Source organism: Lutjanus erythropterus, chromosome 12 (genome assembly GCF_056507025.1).
Source record: "Lutjanus erythropterus isolate fLutEry1 chromosome 12, fLutEry1.hap2, whole genome shotgun sequence".
NCBI classification, from domain to species: domain Eukaryota; kingdom Metazoa; phylum Chordata; class Actinopteri; order Lutjaniformes; family Lutjanidae; genus Lutjanus; species Lutjanus erythropterus.
The window spans coordinates 32,372,803-32,397,596 of NC_139328.1; the positions used below are offsets into that span (position 1 = coordinate 32,372,803).

Genomic DNA, 24,794 nt, shown 5'->3' on the forward strand with positions numbered 1-24,794 from the left:
CCCAAAGACATTCAGTTTACTGTCATAGAGGAGTAAACAAACTAGAAAATATTCACATTTAAGAATCTGGAATCAGAGAATATGAACTTTTTTTTTCTTAAAAAATACTCAAACCAATTAATTGATTATCAAAATAAAATTAATTTAATAATAGATTAATAATTAATTAATTGATTAATCATTGCAGCCCTACTTGATAACAGTAGAAACATCCAAAACAAAACAGCGTAATACAAACAAATCACAATATGAAATCACTATTCACAATCAGCGACCTCAGTAACCTGAGTACACTTAAGACAAGCAACGCAAATTAGGATAGCAACTTCATTCAAATAATCCAAAAATGTATTGTGCATTTATTGTGTACAGTAACTATGGTTACATGATCATGGCCACACACTGAGTTGGGGATAGACCTTTTCCACAGCAGTCATACGGATATGAAACAGTAGGATAAACACAGGTGTTACAAATGATGCTAATTAAGGTCTGCTTCCAATCACTGTAGCAGAGCAACATGTGATCCAGCAGCACCCTCACTCAGTTTGACCTGAATGCATTGGGACCTTGATTAGTATCATCAGTGATGTTTACCATACTATGTCATGTCAGTATGGCTGCTGTCAATAAGATCTAATACACTGTCCAAGTCTGTGGAGTTGAAGTGATACTGGTCACTCTGCTGTTGTGTCTGCCTACACAGCATCAGTCAGACTCTTTAACTGCCTCATGACCGGTCAGTCTCCGGCCTCTGTCTGCTTCCCTGTTATTGTAGTAGCGCGTATTTCACTGCCATACACGAGGTCCACGGAGCTGCCGTACGTATGTTGTTGCAAATTGCTTGTGACAGCTATACTATATCTAGTAACGCTAACAGCATTTTGGGTTTGCCCTTTTAACAGCAATCTCTTGTGCTGTGTGAAACTCTCTTGTTAAATGGTTTCCAAGAAAAAGATACTGGTCTCGAGAGGCTGCTTTTCACCACAAAGGTCAAACAGAGTTTATCCAGCTGGGGTTAGCTCTGTTTGGTTTCCACTGCAGACATGGTGACAGCGGTGACAGAAAAATCACAGTGATCAGGAATACATGATGACATTTAGTCCTGAAAGAATTAGATGATTAATGACTCTCAGACAGTGGATCACCAATTCTGATTAACAGTTAATCATTTAAGTCATTTATCAAATTAACCTAGAAAATATTTTTTGCTTTTGCTTCTCAAGTGTGAGAATTTGCTCAGTTTTGCATGATTAATTTCTGTGATAGTAAATTCAGAATGTTTGGGTTTTGGACTGTTGGGTGGACAAAACAGGAAATTTGAAGATGTCGTGTTGGGCTCTGGAAACTGTGATGGACATTTTCTACTTCTGACATTAATGATCATCAGTTAGACAATCATCAGTTACCACAAATGACACAGAAGTAGGTTTTACATGATTTAGAAACAGTATCACCATGACATAGTTATGACTGCATTTCTAAAACTCCTGAATATCAGTATTGACCTAAAATAATCAGATTCTGTTTGGGTTATACATCATTATACATGCTTATGGACAGCTTATGTAGAGATGTTCTGATTCCAGTTTTTCCTTCCTGATACCAATTTCAATATCTTTACTTTTAGTTAATATTTTTTAACTGCTGTATACTACTAACCTGCTATGGATGTGATATAATTGCTATAATTGTTGTATGTCCAAGCTCAGGTACAAAAAAAAGGCATACGGGACGCTGCGGGGAAGTAGCAGGGTGCCGTTTTGGGGCTAATAAAATTATGTGATATAAAATAGGCGCACTGACTCATGTAATCAACAATATCTGATCCAGCATTTTAGGCTGTATCTGAAGCATTTCCAGTACTGGTATCGGGACATTGGAACAACTCTAGATGTCACCTTGGTCTCTGGGAAACTCTGACTGGCATTTTCTAGACATTTCTGAATCCCTATGACATCTGGATTTTTAAAATTCCCCAAAATCCAGTCTGGTCTATTAGAGTTGGGCTAATGGATGATGCCATCATCTATTGCGATGCCTGACAGTCATCAACCACTCAGCCCTCTATCATCGTAACATTATGATTTAAAAGACAGGAGTTGTTGGTTCCATTGTTGACATGTGGGAGAGAAAATAAAAGGACTATAAAAAAAACACTACTTCTCCATTTGTTATTTACTTATTAAACCTTCCCAGTTAGGCAACACCAAGATGCTTGGTTACATTGATGGCAGTGGTGGTTCTTTTCTACGGACCATGGAGTCACCTGAGCCAGGCTATACCATGATGACAGCAATTATACGACATCCATATAAGTTTAGTAGTATACAGCAATTAGATAATAATGATATTTTCATATTTTAATGTGCTGGCATCAAGGGCTACAACTATCAGTTATTTTCATAGTTGAGTAATAGGATGATTATTTTCTTGATTAATAGTTGTTTGTTTTAAAATGTCGGTGAAAAATATTGATCAGTGTTTCCCAGAAGAACATCCTCCAATGTCTTGTTTTATTCACAACCCAAAGATATTAAGTTCACTGTCATTGAGGAGTACAGAAACCAAAGAATCTTTCCATTTAATCAGAGAATTTTGACTTTTTGCACAAACTGATTAATTGATCATCAAAATAGTGGTTGATTGATTCAATAATTGATTAATAATCAATTAATCGTTTCAGCAGATATTCAAAGTCACTAATTCCCTGCTGCCCACAATAGTGAAAGGAGGAAGATACCACTCTTGTGGTGTTATGATTAAGTCCTGTTTGCAGACATGTGTGAGAATGAGAAATAAAATGGTAAACTGGAGCTTTAATATTGAGGTTTTTTTCACAGTCATGGTGTAATTTGCCTGTGTCCTTTTTCATCTACCGTGCATGAATGGCAGTGAGTAGTGCTAATTTAAGCCTAGCCACGCATACATTTACAACCAAACATGCATGTGCAGTCAAATGAAAGACAAAACCATTGTAACTGCAACAACAAAAACAAGCATGCCCTCATTGCCCTGGCTTGAACCTACTCCCTGCCCTCTGCCTCATCCTCTCCCTCCCTCTGTCCCACTTTACACCACTGCTGACAGTACTAATATTTATGATGAATATAATACATAGGATAAACACTGACAGTATTGATGCAGTCATAATGAGTATGATAGGATAATGTCACAGATGGGGGTTCAGCTTCTTTCTGTGGCCCTTTGCTGTGTGTCATCGCCCCACTCTCTATCCCAATTTCCTGTCTTCACTTTAGCTGTCCTGTCTAAATAAAGGCATAAAAAGTCCTAAAAAACTTGAGCTAGGCTATACAACAATGATAGGAATCACATCACATCCACAGAAGACAAGTAGTTCAGGTATCAGAATTAGTATTGGATTGGATGGACTAATGTTATTGGAACATCTGTAGTGACCACAGTAATGATTCCAAGATGACCATGAAGATGCTCATCATTATTATTGCATTGTTAATGATAATGGTGATGTTTAATACTGGTTCTTTACTTCACTGTTTGCAAGAACACCACTCCCTTCACACCCCAGTGCTGTATTGTCAAGTGCATTAAATAGCCATTAAATCAAAAGCCAGATGATAAATACATGTGATCCTGTTAGTTATCTGATGACATTACATTGTTTTTTAACTAATTTCTTGTCACAAAAAATCAAATTATAATTTTATTCTTGAGACAGGCTCTAAATAGCTACATGGTTACACAGTGGTGTAAATTCCCACCGAGTCTCTCTCCTCATAGTTAACTTGACAGTTTCCATTGATTCTCAGCAGAGACTGCAGACACATTGATCTAATGAAACCCTCATATAAGCAGGCTGTTCACATGATGATGAACATCACCGTCTCACTGTTTTTCCAACGAGCCAACATCAAGAATGTTACATTTGAAAAGCTGCACATTTGACAGAACAACACATACATCAAACAAATTGAAAAGCGCTATGGTGCAGCACCACAGCTGTCCAGATAGTGAGGGAGACCACAAACTGTTACGTCCACTCACATTTACTGTGATCAAAGATCCGCCTCCATTACTCAACTTTTTTTCCCCCTCATTGCTTCCTTATGTGAGGGCAGCATTTTGTGGCATGGGCTTTTCTCTTTGTAGTGTCCTGAAGGAATCTGGCAAATATAGTGAAAAACAAACTCCTATTGTTTCTGCTAGACATGACACTGACATTAGTTTGACTTGTAATGGTCAGCGATGATCTTATAAATCTCTTTGTTTGGACATTTAATCTTTTATTGTCATGTTACTGTATGTGTTGCAGAGTATTGAGAGTCTAGAATACACTGCTCCACAAACAATGCAATGATGACACTGATTCTATGTTTCTTTAGGTGCTGCATTATTATTGCATGTACAGTGTAATGTATTTTACTGCCTTTTGGCTAACATTTATTGCAATACTAATGGGTTAACTGGCTGATAATGATGAACAATATTGGCCAAAATATTGATTGTTCTGATAAATTCAACAAAAGTGTAATATTGTACAGGGTTAAAGTTGAGATGAAATTAATGATGCCTTTATAACCCTTTCAGATCACGTCTATTCATGTCGTGTAACTATTTAATGCCAAAAATACAAAAAAAAATATATATTTGATTGCTTATCAAAATCAGAATCAAAATCTAATCATGTTTTCTCAAACAAAATATGATGTCTGCTTATGTAGGCTTGAACCAACCAATTTCAATCAATAATATCATGACATCCAATCGATCATTCAGAAATACATCACAATATGGAAGCTTGAAAGTCAATGACTTTGGACTTTATACTGGATTTGGTTTTCATACTTTAACTTTATTAATTGTAGACCACCTAATATGTTTCTTCTCTGAGAATTCAACTGCATTTTGTGTTTGTATTATGTATTATAATGTATTAACTTAATAAAAAGTCTGATAAAAAGATATTTTATATTTTTCATGCCTCAATATGCAGTGCCAAACGTAATTAAGTCTATGACATGATGTTTTATTCAAATTTGGGATTTAAATTACATTTAATAGCCTACACTTGCACATGTAGCATTTTTAAAATGGCACCAATCAAAATTCTTATATTAGTCAAACAGTTGATCAAATTACTATGTAATTTACTGTATAAGGGGCCCATCAGAGTGACGAACCAAAAGATTATCACCTGACTCTGAAGTTTCCTTTAGCTCTATGAAACATTTTAGCATATTTTGGCTCATTGTTTTGGTTTTCTGGCCTGCAACTTTGCTGTTTTGGATCACTTTCATTGTTTGCATCAGTCTCATTTCCACGTGTTCTTTAAAGCAAAAAAGTTCTAATATTGTAAGCCACCTACCCAACACTACACGGCAGGTTGCATGGTGAAAATGCATTTAGCAGCTGAAACGACAAATGTTTCCTTCAGTAGCTGGTGGAGACCAACAGATAGTTAGAAGTGGAGTGAACATTGGACTTAAATAGTCAGAAATGTGACAGTAAGTGAATGCTGATGTTGTTCCCTGTCTGCTAACTGTGCAAATAGCCAATGGTTTGCTAACATGTTCACCATTAGAACTTTATGTCAATGTTTTTGGCTAGTTTTGCTGCCCCCTAGTGGCCAAAAAACAATGCAGCCTTAAAACAACAGTAACTAATTGAATTCAACATTATACAAACAAGTGAGATTAATGATGAGCCTTGAATGTAACTAAATGTCACTTTTTGTCCGTACTCTTTTTATCACTGTATGAAACTCTGAAAACCTTGGCCCAGTTTGATTCAAACAATGCCCTCCTCCTGTTATGTGCCATTAAATAATGTACCTACAGCATACTGTACAGTACACTGTAAAGCAATTAGCAGATTTCCAGGAAATGACCTTGTGATACATATTTGGTGATGCACTGTATGTTAAGGCCAACTTTTTGTCTCCAAATTTATGTGTTGATGATTTATTGAGGATTGTACTACGTAGCACCTTTAGCATACCATGTGTAACTGTATGTTTAGACTGACGCTAATGTATTTGTGCAGTTACATTTGGTAGTACAGTAGGTGACATACAGTATAATCTAATTTACATGGCAAAGCTACAACAGCGTCCTAACCATTGCTTTCTTTCACCAAATTAAATGCTTAACCATGAAACTGCCTCACCTCCTTGGGGATATTTTGCTGCAACTGCCCACTTTAAACACTTCCACACACATATGCAATGTAAGCATATACGCATGCACACACGCATACAGCGTTGTGGAGGGTGAAGGGGTTCCCTGACCCTTCGCTGTCCTAGTGCTCGACATCTGTGGAGCAGATGTGGATCTGTGTGTGTCTGTTGCAACAGCAGATGGAAACATCAGGGCCTTGCCTTGGCTGAGTGAAATACCTCCGTCCTCCTTCCCCTCTCTGTTCTCTCCTGCTGTCTCTGGCTCTGTCTATTCTCTCTGTCTTACTCTGTCTATCTGTGCATCTCAGCCTCACTGTACGTCTCTCTCCCTCAGTTGTCTTTTGTCCGCAGGACCGCAATCACTCAGAAAGATTGTTTGTTTGTGTGTTGATTGATTAATGCTCTTGAAGGAAATTTGAATACTGAATATTTGCATGTTTTTTCCTAACAGAATTCTGTCAAAATAATTTAATTTAAATCATTTTCCATATTTCCCCTTTGCCACAGGTGTGTTTGACAACTGTTCCCATTCACTGAGTGAGAAGGGCTGGTCAGTAGGCATACGCACAGTGGAACCTGCTGGCGCCAAAGACGCACGGTTCTACTTCACACTTCGCACAGACCGAGCCTTAAAATCCACCACTGTTCATAGCCATCAGCGGTATCGAGCCAATGCCTGGACTCACCTGATGGCTACTTACAACGGCGTCCACATGACCCTGTATGTTGATGGAGCTAAGGTGTGTGGTTTTAGTGCATGGTTGAACTTTGGCTCACAGTTTGGTCGAGTTTGGCCATTTACCTCCTGCTTTCAACTTCTTCATCAGTGAAGTACAGTGATAGTACTGTGACAAAGCAATCCAAACTGAACGTCCACTTCCCAGCTCTTTCCAGATTTTGTACGCCTATGATATCATATGACCTTCATCTTTTTCACAAGATAAAGAATGGTCTTTCATGCTTAGCCTTTATGTCAGCATGGACAAAAACATCCATCTTCATGACAACTGAGCACACTCCATCAAATGAAGACCGTTTGATGTGGCTGAAAGCTTAAAATGGGCATACACTGTACGATTTGAGCTTGTTTCTGACCCAATTTTTGAGCCACACGACTCATTTCAGTCAGACTGAATTTCAGCTTTGTTAGGCGTTGTTTGTCGATCAGTGTATGGATGGTGGGGGACCGATCAGCTGCTCCCAAACAGCGGTCGTTCTGACATATCAGAAATTTTGATGGCCGTTTTCAGGTTCTCACACTTGACGGAGAGTCATAAGTTGATTCCCCATGTCAGTGGCTTTATTCTCACTGCACTAACAGAGCGTCTAAGAGTGCCATGGTGACATGATGTGCCATGTATCCAGAATATATGTACAGCAAAACGTAGCAAGCTTATGTCCAATTCTCTCTGCGAAGTGGACAAGCCATACTGTTCACGTTTCTAGCCACATTTTAGTCCATATAAGCCAGTGCCTCTTTTATTTTTAGAAGTTTCAGCACACAGGATGGCACAGATGATCAAGGCAGCACGATTTTGCCTTGTTAGCAAACAAACATCTACTTGCCTCAGAGCTTTCGAATATATTTTTTATTAACAATTGACATTGGCCTGTTTTATTTTACATTTTACATGAACATGTGAGCATTCAGGTTGTGGCTTGAAGACTGGACTGTGATTGTGACTACAATCATGACCTTTGCTTTATGTTGCACATAACTGACATTTGCTGTAGGAGTCAGAAACATTTCTAAAATTGTACAGTGTATGCCCAGCTTTCCGAAAAAACAGTATGGATCTTCAGGTGGGATTGTTTCTCTAAAAGTGTGATACTGTTGCTTTTGTCATCATCACATTTTATTCATATCAGTTGTACATAAAGGTCGTCGGACAGAGTGAGAGCCTGTATTAGGTTCTCATCAGTCCATGCTCGGCTTATCAATAATTAAATTCTTATGTAACAGATCTGGTGTTTGAACTTAAGCACCCATTAACGATACCTCATCAATGCAACTTCATTTTGACTTGCAAGCAGTTGGATTTGTTTACAGAGGACAGGACACCAAATTGACATTAGGCTACTGTAGTTGCAGCCAATCAGAGCATTCAGGGAATAGGGTGAATATGTAATGTCCCTTAATTTTGATGGAAAACTCAAGTGACATTGCCCCAACACTGGCAGCTATAAAACTTGGGTGACTTAATGCTAATGACTCTTAAAAAGTCTAGTGAAATGAGAAGATTGCCCTTGGAATAGGCCATCAATCATTTATTATATTCATGACATAATGAAATGTAGAGCCATTTGTTGCCTCTCCTCTCTTCTTGGCTGTCATTCCTCTCAGGTGGGAGAGAGCAGTCTCCAGTCGGGTAATCTCTACAGCCCCTTCATGAAGACATGCCGAAGCCTCTTCCTTGGCAGTAACCAATCAGATCAGGGACAGAGCTTCAGGGGCCATATCGGAGGCATGGTCTTGTGGGGCTATGCTCGCTCTCATGAGGAGCTGCTGAAGCGACCACTTCAAACTGACAAAAGCCAGCCAGTCTTAGCGATGTGGGCTGACTTCACAAATGTAACTAGATATATTTAATTTCTACACTTTATAATGTTGACTTTTAGTCATAATTAGTTGCTTTAGCAGTAATCATATTAAAACATCTATTTCATTGTTATATATTGGAATAAGATTGGAAATAGTATTGAATTTAACTAAATGTTGTATTTTGCTTCTAACTTTGAGGTGGAAAAGCTATGGATGCCATACAAAGTTGGCCTCCATCCAACCATCATCACCACTCCTGTCCCTGAGCAAGAACTTGTGTCCTCATTCCTGCCACCACCCTGTGGCCTGACAACCTGTGACAACACTGACATTATCTTGGGCTACAACGACAACTGGCAGCTCCGTACAACCAAGCAAATTCGCTACCGGATCGTCAATCTTTCCAATGATGATGGTTCAAACCCCACCGTGACGCAAGCCCAGATCCAGCTCCAGCATGAGGCTCTAACAGAGGCCTTTCGGCCTTACAACATCACCCTGGATCTGAGTGTGCACACCGTAAAGAACTCAAGCCTGCGACAGCAGTTTATCCTTAGCAACTGTCGAATTGGGAAGATTGGGAACCGCCAATGTGACCCAGAGTGTGACCACCCCAGAACAGGCCACGATGGAGGGGACTGCCTGAGACTGGGGCCCTGCTACAACTGGAAGAGACAGGATGGAGTTTGTAACATGGAGTGCAACAGTATACTCTATGACTACGATGATGGAGACTGCTGTGACCCAGAGGTCACAGACGTCCTGAAGACCTGCTTCGATCCGGAGTCCCCTGACAGGTGAGGTTAATAAATTAAGTCATGTCATTCTGACCCCTCTGTTGTTCTAAATTTCTCTTTTGAGATTATTACCACATGAAAAGCCTATCTGAAAAGTTAGACTGTTAGAGAGGATTCTGTAAGTGTGACATTATGCTTTTGTTGTACTAATTAGCAGCATGGTGGTTCAGTGGTTATCACTGTTGCCTCACAGCAAGAGGGCTATGGGTTCCTGGGCAGGGCATTTTTGTATTTGCTTGTTCTCTAAATGTTTGAATGGATTTCCTCTGGGTGCCCCGATTTTCCCCACCATCTACAAAGGTACCAAGGTGTTGGCTTAGAAGTAGAGGTGGTCCCTGGATGCTGCACCTTGCTCCTGATACTGGAACTGATTGTGGCTATTCTAGACAGTGATTGTTATTCCATCAGAATGCAGCAGCATGGTTTAGATGTGTCCCAAATGTGGTTCTTCGCTCTGCTCTGCAGAGAATACACGCAGAGTCCATTTTTGATAGAAGCTGCATGGACCAAATCGAGTTGGGCAAAGTTAGCAAATAGAGGAACAGTATAGAGAATCTGGTCAGTTTTCAAAATAAAACACCCTGTGCAATCTCCTGACTGTAAAAACTAACAAAAAGGGAAACAATTTAACCATAGCCCCTTTTACACTGAGCAAAACAAAATATGAAACCTGCCAACATATGGCTTTTGTCTTCAGTGGGAAAAAGTACAGTTGGCATTCATTCTCAGGTTAAATTGACTGATTCTGCATTAGTCTTGGGTGTTTATCGCCTCCAGCTTCAATTGGTTGGACACGCTTGCTGCCTCCATTGATATTTGTAACACTTTTATTCCATTTTCATGTACGTGCTGCTTGGTTTGAGTTTGGAGTTTGGACCTGATTGAAGGTGTGTGTTTAACTGGTACATGCTCGTCCTTATTCCAGCAGCTGAACAGTCAATAAACATTTAATTTCCTATAATTTTCACAAAAGTCTTCAATCATGTTTTGATCTAAAAGCTTTTATTATGAAGAAGCAAATTCAGGAAATGTTGGATTTTCATCAGCAGTCACTTCACACAATTCTTATCCAGCTGAAAGCAAACGCAAGACATAAAATAAAAAGTAAAATAAGATGCATGAGTAAGTACAACAGCGGCACAGGAGAGAAACTAAATTTCAAACCACAAAATACTGAGAGCTGATCTCTGTGTTCCTGCAAACACTTGAGGTTTCCAGCGCATATCAAAAAAAAAAAACCCATAAAACCAAAAACAGCCAACAAACAGGAAGGCAAACTGGTTGATTGTGTGTGTTTAGTGGATTTTCCCATGTTTTAAAAAAACTTGCATCTACACACTATTTTTGGTGTAAAAACAGTATATGTAACCTATTTACCCATGGTAGAAGCACAAAAACCAGCCAATCCAATCAGGCTGGAAAACGCTATATCCCTGAAATTCTCCTGGTGGGGCAGACACAATGGATCTGTTGACAGATGCCAAGTCAACAGATCCTCTTCATTTTCCATGGAGGACAGCTTCTCTGGCCTCGTGGTGTATGATAGATTCGGCATGGTGAGTTGACGGACCAGTGCCTGATTGCTTTTTCCCATAACCACATCTCCACTCCAGCTTTACACAAATTAGTCCATCCATCACAACATACCACCACCCCGAAACTCTGTAATTGTTAAAGTAGGCAGTGCTGATCAACTATGAATCAAGATTCTGTTACTGCATTACATATTTCTCACTCTAATGTTTTAAAAAACATTGAAAATGTTTGTGACTTGGCCAGCCTGTTGAAAGCAGAGCCATAACCAAGCACGGCCCCAGTCGCAGTACATCACCCCCGAGCTGGAGCTTGTAGTGGTTTGTGCGTTCAGATTTGTCCTTGCCAGATTCTGTGCATCTCTACAGTCAGGGTCTTATTATACGGAGTAAACTGTTTTCAGTTGTTGCTGGTCTCGAAACTTTCATTGAATATATAATGTCAGTCAGTCCATCGATATACATGAATTTATTTTAAGAGGAGAATGTAAAAGGCTTCGTAGTTGGAGAGACCCAGGAGAGCAAGCAACAAGGGGATAAATATTTCAGCCACTGAGGACAACATGTCTGTCCAGGGCAAGATATCTCTGGGCATAAATGGCCCCTAATCAGACTGTTTCTCCCCATGAGGTGAATATCTGCCCCTGCACGCTGCAGTGCTTCAGCAGGGATGCACAGTGCAGCTCAAACAGCTCAACATGCTACATGTACAAATTGGTGCTCTCACTTTCCCCAGTGGTTTTAGACAGAGCTCTGTGAAGCGGGGATGGTGGGTTAAGAGGCCAAAGTACACACTTATTTTTACTAAACAACTCAAGCGGCAGCCCGCTGCCTTCCATTTGGTCTGACAGACAGGCTCATGCAGAGTTCCAAATAGCTTGCATGAAGTCTCGCCATGAAGTCGTCGGCCCAGGTTCTTAAAGACCCAGTCCTTAATCCAAATGGTAACCACAAGCTTTACACTGGGCCACTGGGAAACAGTACATGGGAACTGGAGCTGTTTTTTAAAACGATAGATTTAGCGCTTGATGTCTGGAGTTGACAGAGTGTGACAGTTTAACACAAGATGTATTAATGTTTTTTTTAAACCACTAGAATAGTTATTTTTTCCATGTATACTTTAGTCAAATGGACCTTTCTTTACCAATTTACAGGATATGTTATTACAACTCCTTGTGCCATAATCCAAATCCCAACCATGTTGAATCTCTTAAAGACTCAACTGGTGTGTAAGCTAATAATGTACTCTGTGATTTAACTCTTATTCAACAAAAAGCCATCTTAATCTCAACAAAGACAGGACAACGTGTTGTAATGGAATGATTTTACCCTGGAGAAAAAGTGTGAAATTGAGAAGAGCTCACTCAGCAGCTACTTGAATATGGGGCAGGTTCTCTATGAGGACTGACAGAGGGGGATTGCTGGTCCAGATTTGAAAAGTCACACATTTTGCTGCTCTGAGTGGTTGTAGGTCTGTCCAATTGTGTCCACTCAGCAGGTCCATCCAGCGCAATACCTCTGTATCCAGAGGCATTTTGGTCTGCGTGTGCTGATAAAACACCTTTGAAATAAAAAATTACCTAATACCAGATTAGACAGATGGGTTAATTGATATGAACATGTTGTTGTGCTGCTGATTTACAGGCCAAGGGTGTAAGATTCACAGGGATTTACCAGCAGAATATTGCAGAAATGGAATATAATATTCAGGAGTATGCTGTTGTCATTAGTGCATTAGTGCATAACTGCCCGAAAATAAGAACCATCATGTTTTTGTTACCTGTGAATGAGCTGATTTTATCTACAGACGAGTGGGTCCTCATCTATGCCTACAGTAGCCCAGAGTGGCCAAACCAAACACAGGCTCTAGAGACATCCTTTTATTCAGTTGGTTGCAATCTGCAGCCTCACCCCTAGATGCCACTAAATCCAAAACAGTTTAAGAAACAGAGGAAAATAAGTTGAAGAGTCACCTCCTATCACTAGGATTCTTTATTCTGAGGGATGCCCCAGCTGTTTCTACTTTTTGCCACTGACAGGTTGGCAAAGCTTGCTTTTTACAAGAAAAACAACTTAATAATTCCCTACAAGGGTTGCACAATTAAAGGAGAAATCTGTAATATATTTGCTGTAAGAAATCATAAAATAACCATGATCTGTCATCGCAGATCAAGGAAACATTTTAAGTTGAAATGCTCGCTTCACTTGACATGAACACTACAGCCGTGGTGTCCCCCTCTGAAATTTCCATTCCAGAATGGAATAACTGTTTTGGATGTCTGTTTCACATTAATTAGAGTTCAAATTAATGCTGAATATTTGCAGAATGAATAAGTGTCTGCTTAACTCATCACCCTTCAACTCTTCAACTCTCTGTTTGGACTGTAGTACTCATTTTTACATCCGCAGCGGCTACATATAGCTCATTTGATCACACTTTCATGGACAAGTGCAATATTCAAATTGCAGAAGCTGCAAACAGGAGTTTATTGTTTCTTCACTGCCCTCTCTCAAAACACAAGGTGCCCTTGCGCAAGGCACTTAACCTCCAACTGTGTCAGTGACCAACAGAAGGAGAAAGGTTGAACTGGACAGCTCCAAATGGCCAGTTGTCACAGACTGGGTGGGAATTTGTGCCGCCATGTGAATATGAAACTATTGGTTGACTGTCCTTAGATGACACAGATTAAAGTTAGGTAAAAGTTCAAAAAAAGTTGTCTTTTGTGCGTGTGGTGTCATTGCTCGGCCATATGCAGTAAGTTTTTAAAGTGTGTCATAAGTAAAACATTAATTTATGTTATCCTGTCACGAACTTGCTGGGGTAGACGCTGTGAGACAGACAGGAAAAAATTTGGTTTGGTAGTTGTTATGTTCAGATGTTCTCCCTTTCTCAGCCTGAGCTCTCTACCCTGCAGAGAGGAGATGGACACCAATGAAAAAAGTTGGACAGCAGACAGCACTCCACTCCTTTGTTTTGCACAAACAGGGGTCTGCTTCTTTGGCCTCAATTACATAAAAATACTTAGTGATTTATTCTAGATTTAATTTGATGGTTACAGCAAAGAATATTCCAAAAAACAAATGAAAGTATGTCCATCACACTTGCCTTTGGGTAATAATTGGAATCTGCTTTAGTATGATATATGACGGGGAATGGGAGAGATCAATGTAATGTGTTGATGTTGATGTGAGCATGCTTTTATAAATCATGGCTCTGGATTTGATCTGGTTTTGTGCAGATATTTTATTTGCATGAGAGACTTTCATAAATAAGGCCTCTGCTGTAGAGATTTTGAAACCAAAATTCAAAAGTCACAGTAGGTGTGTGCTTCTACGCAGTGATGTAACTCAGTAAATCTTGCCAGAGTTCCTGTCTATAAGCTCCTGACCCTCAGCTAGGAAAAACATGAACAGTCGATACACATGAGACCAGAGTGTCATAAAAAGTGGACCCAGCAGACTAACAGTAGTGTAGGTCTTCTGGAAAGGTCCTGACCCCGGCTTGTTGAAAATGCTGATGTGTGTGAGTGCTTCGGCATGCCTGCTTGCGCGCATGTGTGTGTCCCTGGATCCCAACTCGCAACTTTCTCAAGCAGAGAAAGAATTAATGTGAGGATGACATTTCGCTGGCATCTGCGGAGCACTGAACTGTTTTTATGTTTGGGATCTGGGTTTTTGATATCTCCCCTCCCCCCTCCTCTCCGAGCTCTTGGCCAGGTATTCAGATTGCGGGACCCTATATGTGCACAGCTGCTTCTGGCCAGTCCAGGGCCAGAGGTTTCTGAAGCCAGCTGCTGTCACGACACAAATTTGTTGTGGAGAGCCAATTCTGGAGTGATGGCCAGGTACACTGCAGATTCTGGCATCACAACAAAGAAAAGGGAGCGTGAAAAGGGGAAAGACGGACAGAGACAGGCAAGGGCGGAGAGGGAGTGATGGGGTGGCGGGGGACATCATGTCCATTTATGCTGAGACACATGTCCAGGATTTGCTAACATTTTTTGGTTAGTAAACCCTGGATAGTTCACTTGGGTGCAGTGAGCTCCAGGCAACTCCCCTGAAAGATCCAACCCGTTCCAACTTTGTTTGACACTTTACGTGTGCGTGAATCTCAAGTTTTATTCTGCTCAAGTTTTATTGTGGTCATGTTTTACTCACTAATAAAAAGATAGCTGCAATGTTTCCCAGAATTGAGAGAACGCGGCTCTACATCTGACGTTGATTCACGTCTGTCTGACAGATCCATCCATTAGTGTTGCCAGCCTTATGCCTGCCTTATGCTTTTTATGTTAGACAGCATGTATCACAGCATGCAAACTTGCAGAGCCATTAAATTGAGATGAAACATTTACTAAGCCCCAGCCGCCTTAGTTACTGTCACTGCACCTGTCAAGCTTTCCATTCTTGCACAGTGTATGCAGTTTACAATAGGGGTGCAACAGATTGCAGCTGTCCTATGTCCTGTATGGATTGCCCTCCATGGTTTGTCAGCATGCACATGTGCAGACTACATATAACCATCATAGTGTGAAACATGGCTTTATTGTCACTATTATGTTTTATATAAGTAATAAAACCTGAAATCTCAATGCAGAGTTGCAGTGAAAGGCAAGACAGATCTGTGCTGTGTTTCACTCTGCAGCACATCTCTGTGAAGAGTGACCGAAGCCACATCAGCTCAAGTGAAATCCTGACCATGACTTCATTTTCACTGGTGGAACTATGCTGTCGTTTAAGAAACAGATTGTGACAATTATTGAAACTTTGGTGATACCTGCTGTTTTAACTTCTCCTCTTCCACCTCTTTACTCACCTGTGCAGCTCTGTGTCTGCCTGTCTGTGACACAGTATGTCTGTGTTGACTGGCTATTACTCATGACCTCTAACCAATCAGATAGTGTTATGGGTGTGACATTGGGTCAGACTACAGAGAGAGTAGGTGAGTAGTGTATTATAGTGTTTAGTATATAATTATTCATTATATGTGCTGTAGTATATACATAGTACAGCACTCTTTAATACAGTGGAGTATAGTATTTGCATTATACTGTATAATATATATACATATATATATCTTTTTATGTATATACATACATTTTTTATATTATTGTTATATTACTATGGTGATAACTACAGACAGAGATCAAAGCCAAGTGCATTTTTAAATGAATTTAACCCCAGTCCCACGTCTTTTTTCTTTCTTGCTACTTTGAAAAACGATCTGCTCCAGGACTCAAAACCGTGATACGATCTGAGCCGTGAATTTTGGAATCCATTTCACCCCTAGTTTACAGTCATAACACTGGCAAATTTAGCATAAATATGTGCTTTTTAAATTTTTTGAAACAATGAGTCAGCGTTTTCAGACAAAGGGAAGACATCGAATTTACTCTCTCCACAGAGAAGTAAACTGAAACAGGCTTCTCATTTCTAGCTGATGACCAGCTAGTATGATGGCTCTCACTAGCAGATTTCATAAGCATAGCTTCTAAATGTAAGCTAATGCTTAACCTTCTGAAGAGAGCTGACTTTTTAATGTTGCATTATAAAAATAGAACCCTGTAAAAAGGTTTGAAACATGTGAGCTACATCTCAGCAAACACTGGTCGAAGGGTAAAATCCAACATGCATATGTATATGATAGACATCTCGAACACACTCATTAACATGAGAGAAGGAAGCTATTAGATTAGTGCACCGGACCTTGAAACAGTCACCCAGCCAGACCACCCGGATTGCCACTGCCTCAGGAAGAGTGCTGGGATAAGAGCTAAGCTAACCTGGCTTTGACCTAAAAAAAAGCCTGAGAGAAGTGCATCATTGTCGGCCCACTTTGATTCTGCCCCAGCCCACATCCTCCTCCTCAAACCCCCTACATAATACATCCCAATGTAACAGCCATGAGTTTGGCAAATGCAATGGTCTCTAGTACAAGTTTGACTGGGGCTAACGTTAGCCCTGCACTGCTGCTAGGAAACTAGCGTTACTTAGCTGGACATGCTGATGTTTGCAGCTTACATTGGAACAAAATAAAGGCTTTAATCTGTTCCCCACACATGTGCTCTAGCGTTCTAGTGTTTTACATTTTTGAAAGACTACAAAAAAGACGCTGCCCGCCCAACCCATGGGACACAGAGTATTGCTCGTCTTAGAGCCCCATGCACACCACTTTGGTATGGAGAGAAATGCGAAGCTTGACAGGCCTGCAGCGCCCCAGTTAAGGTTGCTAGCCTAGGAATGGACAGTCGGTGCTCACAGGAGGGGCTTAGCAAAGGGTCAGTTCCAGTGGGTAACTGTTGATTTTGCCTGCTAAATGACAACTGTCACTAGCTGATTTGATCAGCAGTAGCTCGCTAACTAATTAAGCTAACATAAGTTATATGGGTTGGTCGAAAATGTCGCCCCCAGCTGAATTTTTAATCATTTAATACAGGGTTTTTTTGGATGTAAACTTCCTTTAATCCAAATTATTATCATTATATTTGATTAAATCCAAGAAGAGCAGGTCAGAGCCACTGACGTTACCATCAAGTGTGATGTACCATGACTTGGGCAGTGCTTGGTTTTGGCTCGTCCGTTCAGCAGGAAATACTGGCTTCCATGGCCACAAAGTTTCTGGTACTACAGCCGAGCAGTACACTGAAATATGTTTATGAAAACATTTTGGGCAAATGAAAAATGGCAACAGAATATTGATCCATATTTGAACAGTACTGCCTAGTTTGACAGTTTGACCTGAGTTTCATGAGCCAATGATTGGACTCTCTGAGAATGACTTGTCAATCACACAGTAGCCCCGCTCTAAAACATACACTGATTTATCTGTCTATTTAACTCTAAATAGGACCATAAAACATACAAAATGAACATCATGCACAACAGAAGAAGACTTGAAACTAGAGACTGAGATCATAAACTCATTAGGAAACTGTGAGGACTTGGGTTATTGTGCCATGAGAGAACAGACAATTGGGCTTCGTTTTACAACTTTTGCAGAGTTTCCCCCTGCTGGTCAGTACAAATAATACAGGTTTAAAGCACTTCTGCATTGGCTTCGCTTGTCAAACCTGGAAATTCTGTCCACTATTTAAGATAGGCTCTATGGTTACTATAAATGCTGATAACATCCAGCATTCTCCCAGTGAAAAAGTGTTGAAAATAGACTCACAAGTCAGTCTCTAAATCTTGCACCGTTCGTTTCTTGAACTGGGTGGAAACAATCAGAGAGTTTTAAAAAAAACTCCATTGCAGAACCAATCCAAAGTCTTTAGGCCAGCCCTTCTTATTAGTGCGTTGACATGCGGAAGCAACTATCTTACATTTAGAAATCCCCTGATGATCAGTAGATAGCCAGATCTCAGATTGTCTGGTATCATGAGACAATCACGAACAAGGCCTTTTCGGTGGCTTGGGTTGCCGCAGCCCTCATGGTGCATGTCTCTGAAACTGTGTTGCATTCAAATGTGACTTCTTGGGGCTCGGCGTGGGTAACCAGTTCTCAGTGTGTCCTAGTACGCCTCTGCACCAAAGCACTCTGCACTTGAGCAATAAAAGCAACTTTTAACATATTGCCTGTGAGTCCTGGGATCTTCTCCTAGCACTGCATTCATCAAGACCTGTGAAGCAATTGTTTGGATTGTAGATGCTCTGTGTTTACTTTATTTCAACACGTTAACATCATACAACGGCAAGTAAAGTGCACAGTAAAGTAGATACTATGATGAAATGTTTGACTGTTGTGGGTGTGATATTTTTAGAGTCTGTCTTCTGATTCTGTGGGGTTCAAAGTAACCGCCTTGTCAACAATAATATTTAAAGTGGATCTACAGGTTTAGATGGTGACAGTGCTAGTGCTGACTCTGCTGCTGATTCACGCAGTGTTTGACTTGCCCACAAATGGTAAGTTTGTTAATACACAACCAGGGTTTTCACTTCAATCATATAGAGCCATTTATTTTCTGCCAGGTTGGCCTTAGACTTCCATTGAGGCATCCTCTGAGTCTCAGAAGTTGAAGAGTCAACTCTTTAGTGGTCAACTTTCTGCCACTTGTAATTGCACAGCCTCGGGTGATGGATACTGCACGCAGCCTGGGCTGAACTCTGCTTCAGCAATGTAGTGCGAGCAGGGTTTCCCTGAAGCGTCTTAAATCTTAAACCTCATTTAGTCAGGCAAAGTGCCTGAGAAAACACTTTCTTATTTACAGTACAACACATGCACTCAGGGAGGGATTGCATTCAGGGGGAGGATTACACACATGCAGGGCTCTTGGCTGCTGAGCAACACCTTTGGACCAATTTAGAGGTGAAGTGCCTCACTTAATGGTACATTGACAGTAGTGTATGGGAGGATGGGGATTACTGCTTTCTTATTTCATCAATCTAGAGTTTTCCCAGCTGAAAGCTTAGCTCTTGCAGTCACAAGCTCACCTGTCTATCCTCCAGGCTGTTGGAACAATGTAAGCAGCACTGAGCCAAAGCTGAAGAGTTTTTAATGAGCAATTATATAAATTATATTTCTGATGAAAAAAACAAGCACTTTTAAACCTTTTAAGATTGAAGCACAGTTAAGTAATATTAATAAATTTAGCCCTACAGCTGAGCTTGATCAAAAGCATAAACCTTAACTTCTCTTTAAGAAACCACATTAAAACAAATCATTCAAGTACACTCAAAGTGACTGAGGTAAAGATTAAAGCATGGCTTAGTAATTTTAACAAAGTTAGCCCCACAGCTGAAGCTGATCAATCACATAAAACCTTAACTCCCTGCTTGAGAAATACAACATGAAACAATAATCCATTACGTTATGACCATCGAAAAACACTTAAATTCAAAGCTTTCCCTGTGTGAGATGAAAGAAAACAAGAGTGCACTAACAAAATTATGAATGATTCATACAAAATCTATTTCTAAAAATATGAACTGATTGGAGCCAAAGCTAAACTGAGGCACCAGTGGAAGACTTGTGGTAGTGTAGATATTTATTACCCTGTACATAAAGCAGATGCAAATAAGTGCATACGCACATAGCCCCATATGCTGACTTTTCTCGTGAAACAGTTGTAATGCTCCAGGAAAACATAAGGAGGTTCAGCTAAAAGCTTTAACCGTCTGGCATGCACGAATTGGGCCGTCAGTGAGACACCCCACTGCAAAGCTCTTAGACCCAGTATGGTAGGTAGGTGCAAAAGCTTTCCAGCTATGAAAGCAAAGGAGAAAAATGACATGTGACATCACCGCAGCCAAGGAAAAACAAAGTCGGCTTCACACATCAAAGCTCTGTCAGGGTAATTAATCACAGTCACAGAAAAAGAGGTTTGGGGTGGTGGTCTGCGGGGGACAGTGGTTTGAAGCACCCTGACCAATTCAAACAATTATGATTTGGAAGGTAAATACAGGCAAAGATGGATGTTGATGGATTGAAGCAAACTGTCGTATGCTAAAGAGACGCCCTACATCAAGATTATCACCATGAACAGAACTGGTCTCACTTGTCTCCATACTCTGAACATTTTGGAAAATATGCTTGTGTCCCTTCCTTCTGTGGGATAGATGTGGACATTTAATCCCTTTGCAACGAGAGATTGGTTCAACAAAGGTTTTTAGCTTAGCTTAGCATAAAAGCAAGACACATTTTTGCTAATTAGACCTTCTAACACTTGTCTAATGATGCCTTCAAATGGGTTCATGTTTTCAGTGGATGGTATATTTTAGTTATATAGAGTTTTTCTTTTTAATTTCATGTCGAAGGACAATGTTGTTCATTATACCTTTGCATTACCTGCATTATGTTACTTGCTTGCTTGCTAAAATGTTAGCCTGGGTGGCTTCTTCTAAACAGTTTTGGTGATCATGTTCCAGTGTTCTTGTGACCTAAACACATGAACACCAAGCATATCATATACACTTCCCGTATTGTAACCATGAGCTCAGAAGTTCCTTTTGAGAGCAGCAAAACTCCGAATTGGGCCGGGTGATGTATCGATTATATTCATTATATTCAAGTATGAAATAATGTGTGATAGAGCAGATGACTTTATCGTCATATTCTACTTTTCAGTGCTTCCACTGGTTGCTGTTGAAGGGCAGTTACTTTACTTCAGTCGGCAATTAATTGTGTAGTTTAGGTTTGATTGCAGTATAGTTACTGTAAGGCTGTTACATGAAGTCCCTGTTTATGTAATTACTACAGCATCTTCACAGAGAGATGGTCTGTGAAAGGCTAACTTAACAAGTTACCAGCTGGGATTTTCTTCACTGTGGCAAAAAAATAAAAATAAAATAAATCACGAGAAAATGCGATCGATCATCTGATCATGTTTGTTAGGCTAGTTTAGTTTTTAGCCTGACTAGCTGGCTCACTTTCACAAAAGAAAATCCGCCAAACCTCTGTCACACAGATTACCCACAAGCCCACCTTCCTAAAAGAGGAGGCTTTGCTGGTAACACAGGAGCAGTGAGTGTGTAATTCATGTCCAGTACATTTACAAGTTGAAAATACTGTACTACAAGTAAAAGTTCTGTATTCTAAATGTTACTAAGGTAAAAGAAAAAGTTAGTATTATAGCAAAACCTACTGAAACTATCAAAGGTGAATGTAGCATTACTCATTGTGCAGTAAATTATCCGTCAGTACTTAACTATTATATCTCATATTTTTGGATTAATATTACCGCTGCATTAATGTGCACGTTGCATTATACTGCTGTTTATGTTTAAGATTGAGCTTATTTTAGCTACTTAATATACTGTTTGGTAGTTTAATCAGCAGTGCATCATATTCAATAAGACTATCAAATGTTTGAAGTACTTGAAAATTAGCGATATGTTACTTTCAAGAAAATGTGTATATTGAGATATATATGGTATATTGCGGAATACACCAAAAATATTGGGATATTAATTTTAAGCCACATCGCCCAGCCCTAACTCCAAAGCTGTAATATTTACACACTCCTGTATATACTGTATTATACTTAAAAAAAACTAAACCCGTGGTTTGTACAGGTAACTTAAATCTGCGTTACGTTAAGCCAGAGAATTAAATTAAACAAGTTATACCTTAAATGATCTAAGGTGTAAAAGGTGCAACAAAACAAATAGAAGATGCCAATCAAACACAGTCTAACACAGCTGCAGTGTCCGAAGAGGTCTAATCAACCTAAGTCAATACACCTGTGTGGGTGAAGCCGGGCCTTTCACTCAAATGTGCTAACAAAAGGACTGTTGGAGGGTAAGCTAACTGAGGAGACTGGACCATACTGACCAGTAACAGCTAGTTAGGTCAAGGCAGCAACTGCACGCAGCAAATCAGGCGTCTCATCTTCTTTGTGAGGCTGGTAGCTTCACACACTTTCCAAGCTAGCACCGAAGAAAAAAGCAGCGACTTGTGGATGTCTTAGTGACTTTAGCTTGCTAGTAAACAAGATACAGGTAACGTTAGCCTAATTAAAACAGTTTAGGAGCTGTTGGAAAGCATATTTGTCTCTTTCCACTGCCTGCTAGCTTAGAATACAAAACTAGCACAGAAAATTAAGTTAGCATAGAAAACTAAGCTAGCCGTTTTACCAGCGCCAAGCTCAGCTAAATGTTTAATGCACCATATTTTGTGAAAAATCTATAGCATAGCATTACACTATGTTTAATGACTGCATGTGTAGATGGATAGCTATGTATATAGCTTTTTTAATGTAAGACTGACCTAGCAAAAAGAAAAAAAAGTTGTTTTTTATTTTAAGGTGTGCAGCTTCATAGACTAAAATATTCTCATCCAATATATCAAGTGTATATGGGCAGAGGGGTATGTGGTTTATGTTCACAACAGAAACATTAATTAATCTGCTCTGCTATTCTCACTTTCCCATTGTCCCATAATTTTCATTTACTATGAAAAGGCGTCCTGTTTAGCTCAGAAGAGAGTTGTAATATTTTCATGTTTTCTCTTTTTCCATCTCTGCAGGGCCTACATGAGTGTGAAAGAGCTAAAGGAGGAGCTACACCTGAGCGGCACCGACACGCTCAATGTTTTCTTTGCCAGCAACTCTGTGCGTGAAGAGCTGGCAGGAGCTGCGACCTGGCCATGGGCAAAGGAGGCTCTTACACACCAAGGTAAGTGAAATTACAACAAACTACTCTATGTCATATATAAAAGCCACTTTTCCACCTTCTGTCTTTATTTCTTTGTATTTTAATCTGTTGTACAGCTGTCATTATTTTCTTCTTTCTTTTATCCCGCTTCTCTGTCTTTTTCTCCTTTTATCCATCCCTTCATTTCTACCCTCGCCCTCAATCCTTTGTTGTCGTCTTTGGCGATATCCAAAACGAGATGGGGTGAGCAATTGGAGCTGGCAGAGATTTTCCCGGCACATTGCCTCTTTCCTCTTCCAATCATTAGGCCTCTTTCCACTGGAAAAGGCTAATCAACCCAACAACAACCAAACAAACAAACGGCAGTGTGGGCTCTGTACCATTGTTGCCACCCATGCCCACTTGCCAGCTGTTCTTTATTTATTCAGGCACGTTTTTTCTTCTTGTGCCGGTACAAACTGTTGAATGGACTCAAAAGTAGAAGGCACGTGGGCTAGATGTACCCTTTAGTGGAAGAATTCACATGTCCCTGTAACAAACAAACTACTTTCTGAACTCCATGTTGTGGCTCATCCTAATTAAGAGTGGGTGAAGAATGAACAGACTTCTTCTTCTCCTTCAAGGACACCAACGGTTGCGCATCACTACATTGTCAGCAATAATAACGTAACACTAACACGGCTGTCTCCCCTGTGTTTTTAACATTTTAACTTATAGCACATAGGAAGGTCACACAGCTCAGTACAACACTGGTGTGTGAAAGGATGTGAGGCACATGCAGTACTACAGCTAAGTATTGGTACTCAATACCTTTACAGGTACTGATTGAATTAACCCAATACCATGTAGTATTGAAACTTTTCCAGAGAACAAAAGGATGCAAAGTGTACTGCTCAAACTGAGGAGAGGAAAACTGTTGATTGGTCTCAAGAATCTCATTTTTTGTTGCAACGTGATGATGGAAAGTCACAAACTGACATTAAAGCTTCTGGAAATTTGGCTTAAAATAGGATTCAAGGTTATTTATTGTCATTATACAACAAGTGGTTGTAGAATTAAATTTGCGTTTAAGCTCTGTCATGCTAGACACAAAATTCAGCATGTAGAGAGATAGTCAACTAAATATAGAATTCAGTAGGATGAAAAGAAAAGAATAAAACATTATGTACAGTTATTTACATAAATACAAGTGTGCACCCAGGAAATAATTCTGTAGCGCATTTTCTGAATTAGCGTTAGGTTGAATGTAAACAACAAGATGGTGGTGATAGTATGTTCAACATCTTCACATAAAAAGCTCCACATCTGGGATGAGTTGTCCATCAACTCTGACTGCGTTTGAGCACAAAGCATCAGTCCTCCTCCCTCGTCCTACCAGATCCACAAAGTCCACAAAAATCTGAGAGCTAGGTTTTCTCATCAAAGGTATGAGAAAATCTAGTTGAAAAAACACGACATTTTGCTGTTTAGACCCTGTCTTAAGCGTGGCAGATCGCATTTTAATTGACACCTCTCTCAGGGGTACTGCACTGAAGCCAGGCAGTGGACTGCTGTGGACAAAGTCGGCAGCAAAATGTATTTTAGTTGCCTAGAAAAATCAATATCAGTTTAAGTGTATGCGATATTTAGAATATTTTCACTGCTATACGTTGCCATCAGATGACCCTTTTCAACGCAGC

The 24,794-nt window shown here is 40.0% G+C and overlaps 1 protein-coding gene across 1 annotated transcript in view; it reads left to right on the top strand.

The window, feature by feature from the left end:
• The window catches only part of pappa2 (pappalysin 2), a 110,019-nt gene that overhangs the window by 4,920 nt on the left and 80,305 nt on the right, over positions 1 to 24,794 (top strand). Inside the window, exons 2-5 of the mRNA XM_084732600.1 lie at positions 6,665 to 6,897; positions 8,502 to 8,729; positions 8,898 to 9,496; positions 22,988 to 23,136. Of these exons, the coding sequence (XP_084588726.1) occupies positions 6,665 to 6,897; positions 8,502 to 8,729; positions 8,898 to 9,496; positions 22,988 to 23,136 (1,209 nt within the window). The remainder of the gene's footprint in view (positions 1 to 6,664; positions 6,898 to 8,501; positions 8,730 to 8,897; positions 9,497 to 22,987; positions 23,137 to 24,794) is intronic.